Genomic DNA, 7983 nt, shown 5'->3' on the forward strand with positions numbered 1-7983 from the left:
ATTCTCTTGATCTCAACGAAAAGCTTTTCTAGCTACAATTTTTAAATGTGCGATATCAAGCCTATCAATTTGCACTCACGATAAAGCATGGTTTCGTGCCGGAATGGAGATTGCTAAAACTTTAATTTTGTTTTGCAGTGGTGGCAGGTCGATAAAGTAAGCCCTATAAAGCTGTACGAAGAGAGCAAAGTGATCTCCGGATTCAACCTGCGTCACCTGCTCTACCAACAAGGCATGCATGACTATGTCAAGGGAGTGGTCTCCAAGGTGTTTTCACTGTACGAGCAGAAAAAAATCGCTCCTGTTGTGGACTCCACCTGGGCTTTTGAAGATGTAAGTGTTCTAGTTTGTCTCCTTTCCAACATTTAACTAAGAACTGAGCACAATGATGGCCACAAATACAAGCGGATTAATTGTTGAGCTGCTTGTATTTGTGGGAATTATTACATGTATTCTGGTGATTTCCCCAGTATAGCACTGCCCTGACAGCCAGAAGGTAACTTGCTTCTCGTGGACAAGCACTGCAAAATTTTGTTCTTGCATACAGCAGCCGCTTCTGTGCAAAATTCTTGGGAAAGTTGAAACTATGAAAACAAACTCCTTGATAGCGTGTGCCCTTGGTGTATATTTGGCTAATTTTCACTTGCATGCAGCTTGGCCGTTTTTTGTAGTTGCTGGAATTAGTTAGTTCTTCTTTCTCAGTGTAAACTTTTGTGTAGGTCTTCACTGACACTGCATTCTTGTGATGTTTCCAACAGGTGACAGAGGCCATGCAAAAGATGCATGACCATAAGAATGTTGGTAAGCTGACACTGAACCCCAGCCTGGAACCAAAGCCCAAACCCCAGCCTGAGAAGGTAGGCACACCTGATGCACACCCACGCCGTTTTAGTCTCAAAGTGAGCACAAGTCAGTTCTTATTTCCTCACTAACAAGAGCATGCTTGTGTAATGCTGGCTGGTGGCAATTGTCCAACAGTGCACTAACCACTCACTCAAATGTCCAGTTTCACAAAGTTGTCTATGTACGGTCACCCAAATTTTTAGCTGGCATGAGCGATGGCCACTGGAAGGTCAAGATTAAGCAAGGGCTTGGTGAGCCCTTCATTGAGCTTGGACTACCCTCAGAATTGCACAGAATGTGATCGTCATGCATGCCAGTTAGATTTGGGTGGTTGTACCTTAAAAGCATTTACAGGCATTATAAGGAAGGGAGGGGTAAATAATCGTTCACAAAGCAATGAAGGACAATAAAACGTTCAAAAATCGCTTTGTGACTTGCATAATGTCAAGATTGGTTCAGATTCGAGTTCCAATGGAACAAATCTTATAAGGGCAACTTGTTTCTGTGATAAATCAAAAGTATACTAACCCCGTCGGGGTGGTGCAGTGGTTATGGCGCTAGACTGTTTCCAAGGGCGCGGGACCGAATCCCGGCGTCGGCAGCCACTTTTCGATGGAGGTGAAAAGCAAGGCGCCCATGTGCTGTGCGATGTCAGCGCACGTTAAAGAACCCCAGGCGGTCGAAATTTCCGGAATCCTCCACTACGGTGTCTCTCATAGCCTGAGTCGCTTTGGGACTTCAAATCCCACAAACCAAACCAAACCAAAAGTATAGTAGTTCAAAGAATGCAGTGATAGTATGCTGGACATGTACCCCATAATTAACTTGCCCGTCAACTAATCGTGTATACGAGGATGGACAGCTTTGTAAATATGGACATGTTTACGCTGTTACAGATGAACGAAAACTAGGGCTGCTGTATGCCAACATATTTCGTAATATAGAACTATATGGCATTTACCGTAAAAACCCGCGTATAATACGAGTTTTTTTTCCAACTTTCAGCGTTCCAAATTTCCGCCTCGTATTATTTGCGGATCCCAACCAAAATGTCAAAGTTTTGAGAGAAGTTTTGGTTTCGTTGTTGCCGCGTGGCTACGGCTTGGCTTTGTTATCGATGTGCGGCTACGGCTTGGCTTCGTTGCCCTAACGTGGCCGCACCCCGCAGTGGCCACGACGTCGAGGTGTCGTCTCTTTGTTGTTGAGTCGTCGAGTGCGCACAGCATCAGCGCATGTGCTCTCGTGCAAACCACGGTTCGCGAAAAAGTGCACGCTTTTTTCTTTAAGTGAACGAGCAGGATGCCAGGGTCTCGGAAACAGTACTCGGCTGCTTTTAAGAGAAAGGTGATTTTAGTTGCTGAAAACATCGGCAACAGTGCGGCCGGGAGGCAGTTTGGCGTCACCGAGGGAAGCATTCGCGGATGGCGACGACAGAAAGAAGCCCTTTTCGCGTGCAAGGGAATGCGAAGAAGCTTTCGCGGGCCAAAGAATGGCGCATTCCCGGAAATTGAACTCGCTCTGACGGAGTTCGTACGAGAACAGCGAGCATCGCATCTAGCTGTGAGCGTAGAGCTTATGCAAGCAAAAGCTAGGGAGCTTGCAAGGGAAAAGGGAATTCCGAGCTCCGCCTTCAAAGCAAGCAAGCACTGGATACATCGCTATATGTGCCGTGCTGGATTCTCGCTACGCCGGCGAACCTCGATTTCACAAAAGCTGCCCGAATCCTTCGAAGAGCTGCTGGTGGCTTTTCAGCGCCACGTGATTTCTTTGCGAAAGACCAAAAACTTTCAGCTGGGGCAAATAGGCAATGCTGACCAGACGCCGGTTTACCTGGACATGCCATCGCCCCTCACCGTCCATGAGAAAGGCTCTAAACAAGTTTGTATCCGGTCTACTGGAAACGAGAAGACGCGGGTTACAGTCATGCTATCGTGCACGGCAGACGGCCGCAAGCTCCCGCCCTATGTCATCTTCAAGCGCAAGACAATGCCGAAAGGTGAGGAGCTGCCGAAGAATGTCATCGTGAGATGCCACGAAAAAGGTTGGATGAACGAGGATCTTGTCCTCGACTGGGTGAAGTCAGTGTGGTGCAAACGGCCCGGTGCACTGTTGTCCTTTCCATCCATCCTCGTGCTGGACGCGTTTCGTTGCCATTTGGCCGACTCGGTGAAAAGGCTGCTAAGCGACTGCCGCACAGAACTTGTTGTGATTCCGGGTGGGATGACCTCACAACTTCAGCCTCTCGACGTTTGTGTCAACAAACCCTTCAAGGACGCAGTCAAGCGATGCTACGCGGAATGGATGCGGTCAGGTGAGCCTGCAGTGACGCCGGCCGGGCGGCTGAAGCGAGCATCGCCAGCCACGCTGTGCAAATGGATTGTGGACGCGTGGGCAAGCATCCCAGAGGAGCTTGTGCGCCGTTCGTTTAAGAAGTGCGGCATCTCAAACGCCCTCGATGGCACAGAAGATGAGTACCTGTGGGATGATTTGTCCGACAAAGAAATTTCCGAGGAAAGCGCTGCTGAAGATGAAAGTGATTGAAGTGTGAGGTCCGATTTCAATAAATGTCTTGTTTTTTCTCTCTCGTATTATATGCGGTAAAAACTTTTTTTTTCCATTTCGCGTCTCCAGAATTTCACCTCGTATTATATTCGGGTTCGTATTATACGCGGGTTTTTACGGTAGCTTCATGTGCTGCACAAAGCTGAAGTTTGTGGCCAGTCTTGTAGTATCTTATTGGGAGAAACTTTGTGCTCATGTTTATCAATGTTGCACAATTAAGGTTGTGGTTGAAATGTACCCAGGGCACTGGCTTAAAATGGGATTTTGCAGTTCTGTACCCTTGTGTTGTTCAAAATAAACGCTTGCCCATCAATCTCAAATATTAAATGTCTACAGATGTGTATGGACAAGTCTTCCAGTTATTTATCACTAAAGAAAGGTTATGTCTGCAAACTGCCCCATTGTGGCGGCACTAGTTTACACTAGCTTAATTTGAATCTTAGTTTAATCTTCAGTTGGTGGTGCGGGTTTTGCTTCCTTTCTGCAACTTTTTGCACCCTACATTGCTCAACCTGGGTGGAGTATGTAGCATTTAAATCGGTTGAATATATTTTTTGCAGTACAGGGATGACCTGAGTAGTTTTTTATTCGAAAAAAAGCCAATGTTGGGCAAGCAAGAGTCTAAGAAAGAAGACATTTTAAAATTTTCCCTTCAGTGCATCAGAAAAGGTAACATGTTCATAGATCTTTGGTTTCAGCTTTCTGCTATGGCTTAGTGGCATTTTCCTGCCAAGCACAAGGCAGCAGATTGAATGCTCGCCAAGATGGAGAGCAAAAAAGCCTGTGTGTGGGAATATCAGTTATACTAAGAGCATCACTCAGTCATAATTAATCTGAGCACTTTCCTCTACAGTGGCTATTAGCCCCAAATTGCTTATGCATAGATCATTAACCATGCTTGACAAGAGGTGGTCAAAGTTGTCATTGCAGGCACATACCTTCCTGCTTGGTAAGGGATTCTTGTGCTGAGAGCAGTTTCTCCACTCTTCCATTACAATTTATTGGTTAGTTACAGCATTGGTAAGATCTTTTCCACACGGCTTAAAGGTGGCTTACACATCAGTGTTCTTTGAGAAACTCCTCCACAATACTACTGACAATGGGAGTTTTCTCAACCCTGGAATCTGAGAAAGTGTGGAACAGTTGCAGTCGAGACATTACAGTGGTGCAGAGCTGCTCCACCTGCCCACTTTCTATCAATTCACTTTGCAAAGTTCTCATTTCAGCATGCAAGTCTGCCTCTCTTTCTTTTGGCGAGGTATTTTATGTTCACTTTCCCTTGTGGGATAATAGATTCCCTGTGCCAACCCTGATAAAATTGAAATGCAACTGAAAGGTCTCTGAAATTTATTAACACTGGACAATTTGTTTACAAGGAGAATGAAACCAGCTTTCTTTCGCAGATTTCAGCCCACCTTATAGCAGTGCACAGCCATACAGGCCATGGCTAAGGTTCTGTGTATGGCAGAATTAGCTCCCACTGTGTTTTTGCAGTACAACTAAAGTTGAAATGTGTTCCATATGTTGTACTGGACACGTCATGTAGTGCTCATCATTCATTTACCATTTGCTGCCTTCAGTCAAAGGGCAAAGACAAGGAATCAAAGGATGGGAAGGCTTCTGTGCCTTCAGGCGAGAGTACAGACACGGAGAAGGATGCCAAAGAGGAACAGACCCCTCCTGCCAGTGAGTTTGCTTCCAGCACTTTGTGTAGGTGCTCCTAGGTACCAAGTCTTAAAATGAGGTCGCAAAGGACATGTGCTGTTGTCCTTCAGACAACAGTTTGCATTTGGTTGATGTGGCGTGCATTTTTGCTCTTGGCGATATTTTTTTTTTCCTGCAAAATTTTGATATTGTACTACTCACTCCGATTAGATTCAATAGGAGCCAACTTGTCCCTTGTCAGGTACTAGGAGGCACATTTTTCTTACCGATTTTAATAGCAGCTGTTTAGCGCATTTTCAAATGACATTCTATAGAACCTCTCAAATGTTGCTATTGTTTAGCTTGCTCTGCTATTTGTCACCTCTCCTTGCTCTCATGGCCTCCCAGCATGGCCTCAGTTATGCACAAGATTCTGCATTGAACCTCTCAAATGTTGCTATTGTTTAGCTTGCTATAATATTGCTCTGCTATTTGTCATCTCTCCTTGCTCTCATGGCCTCCCAGCATGGCCTCAGTTATGCACAAGATTCTGCATTGTCAGCGTTGTAGTAACTGTTAAAAAATCTGTTGTTTCAGATGCAAGCTAAACAGCTTGTTCAACAAGGGGCTCGGACATCTGTTGTTGCTGCAGGCTGCTCAGGAGCATAAAGAGAACATTGCATGGTGGTCAAAGGAAATTAGTGTACTTCAGTCTTGTCTGGAAGCTGCTTTCAAGCGAAGGGGTTTGGGACTAGCACTGCCAGCCCAGCTCCTCCTAAACATGCCCTCAATCTGTGCTCGAACGACATTCCCTTTTTGTGCAACTCTTTAAAGCCTATGCTTTGTCAGTGTTGTTCAAACAATGTCTATGCGAGTCCGTCTTGACTCCCCACTCTTGTTGACACTTAAATGTCGTCCTTTTTTTTTTCTGATTGCATATTTTTGGGATGTTGTAGCATGTGGTCAATCAAGATTGTGGCTTCAATGAAGTGTGGCTGTTGCTCCCTTTCTCCCCCTCCCCACCAGTGGGGGCTGTCTTGGTATGACATATCACTATAGGCAGTTTTGCACAACTCCGGAGTCCCTTGCTGTGTTCTCCCCCAAAATAGGTGCAAGTGGCAACTGATCTTGAAATTGTTATACACTTGTAATTTTAGACCCAAATTCTGATGTTTTAGCAGTGTGCGCCCTCAATTCCAGCATTCTGTGTGCCCTTTGTTGTGCTAGTATTTGGTGGACCTCTCCCTCCTCTCTAGCCCTTGCGTGCATCCCTTCCCACACTGTTTTGCATCTTTCTTTAGGAGCACACTGAAGGTGTTGCTCTCAATTTCATCAGTTCTCCAGGCTGTGCACTACGACGTTAGTCGCAACTTAATTGAAGGTTGGCTCTTGCAAAGATAATTTACATGTGTCGCTTTAAAGATGTGTATTTTTATGGCCGCTGTGCGTGCTGTGTTTCCACACTGCCTGTGATCTTGTTTGCATTAAAACTGTCTGTACACATGCCTTCCGTGCTGTCTGGAGAAACTGCATGCAACCAATGAGGTAATGCATGTTCATACTCGGCACACACACAAAGGGAGGTGCATGCAATGAAGTGCAGATTGCACTCCCACTACCTTGATATATCAAAGCCACATTTGTAACTGTAGCTCCAAAAGTATTGCATTGTTTAGACATGGATGTCTACTTCCTGCTACAACCTGAATTAAAACAAAGTACAGAATGCACTTTGCAAAGGCCTTGGTCTACTCTCCAGTGGTTGTAACTGGCCAGACTTGAGGTTTTAGCATCAAATTTGTATATGCAATGCAAAGGTTGCTTGCCAGCAGCCTTCACACCTTACACACAAGTGTAGAGCTAAAGTTGTCAACAGGATCCAGAAATTTCTACCAGAGTGGCAGTTTTCATTGCTGGTCTCAATAGTGGTACTCAAGTGGCTACTAAGGGAATGAAATTTGAATTTTAAATAGCGCAGAGGGTAACCTTGGAGAAACCTCTGCTGTCTGTACTTGGTTCAGAACATGCGTAGAAAGCTGTGTTCTCCACCACAAAAAATTGCAATATGTTGTAATGGCATCTGTGACATCGCTAAAAAAGCATTGCCATTGGTAGTTTTCTTGAGCACCTGCTGCCGGATAATGTCTCCCAGCTGGGATGGGGGTCGAGTGTTCCGAAGGATGTGCTCAGATTGGTAATGATCGAGCTACTTGTGGTTGCTCCAGTGGTACAGGTGAATAGGAGGCATTGAGTTATGGCAGAGCTATGAAACATTCACCCTTTGAAACTTGAGTCTGTTGCCTATTTTGAAAAAGGGAACATGTTCCACACATCTATGCAAAGTTTGCCTTGTGGCCAATATAGGCAACCTGCAATGAAGTTTGCTGTGTCGATCGCCGCACCTAGCGAGAAGAGCAAGTACTTCTGAGGCGGCTTTTTAGGGCGTTTTCACGCCACCTGCATGAGCTTACAGGGATCGTATAGCACGCTCTAACTGGGCTACATCCAGAGTGCCTGGGCAAGAAGTTGTGTCACAATTGTATCTATAATGCTGCTGAACATGCTTGGTCGTTGCGAACAAAGCTGCTAACAGCATTTTTGAGTCGCGCTGCGGGACAATTGCAGCGCTACCTATGCAGTGCAGGCTCCTTATATCTCCAGGTCCTGGGCTACATTGGGGAACAAATTCTGTTCCATTAAATTGGTAGCGTAACATGTGCTGGCCGCTTATACTCTTCCCAAAGTACACATTTACCATAATAGGCCTATTTCCTCTCATTTGATTAAGGGAAAATGGAGATGTTTAACCTTAAACTTGGTTATGATGAGCAAAAGCACCTATTGCAGTGTTTTTGCTTTTGCCTCTGATAGGAGTTGGACAACGTGTGGTCTCTGAAACCAGTGTACTTGCCCAGGCAAGACTGATGAGATGCC

General features: G+C 45.4%; 1 protein-coding gene across 2 annotated transcripts in view; it reads left to right on the plus strand.

Moving 5' to 3' along the window:
* LOC146205486 (putative NADPH-dependent quinone oxidoreductase VAT1L) overlaps positions 1-6555 on the plus strand; it is a 43392-nt gene extending 36837 nt beyond the window's left edge. The window contains exons 7-10 of one of the 2 annotated variants that reach the window (XM_084590183.1): positions 139-333; positions 759-899; positions 4986-5091; positions 5647-6555. In XM_084590183.1, coding sequence (XP_084446309.1) covers positions 139-333; positions 759-899; positions 4986-5091; positions 5647-5657 — 453 coding nt within the window. In that variant the 3' untranslated portion in view covers positions 5658-6555. The remainder of the gene's footprint in view (positions 1-138; positions 334-758; positions 900-4985; positions 5092-5646) is intronic. The other variant, XM_084590184.1, reaches the window with a different exon arrangement.
* Positions 6556-7983: the final 1428 nt, after the last annotated feature.

Source organism: Amblyomma maculatum, chromosome 1 (genome assembly GCF_055883805.1).
Source record: "Amblyomma maculatum isolate TAMU_Amacu chromosome 1, ASM5588380v1, whole genome shotgun sequence".
Classification (NCBI taxonomy): domain Eukaryota; kingdom Metazoa; phylum Arthropoda; class Arachnida; order Ixodida; family Ixodidae; genus Amblyomma; species Amblyomma maculatum.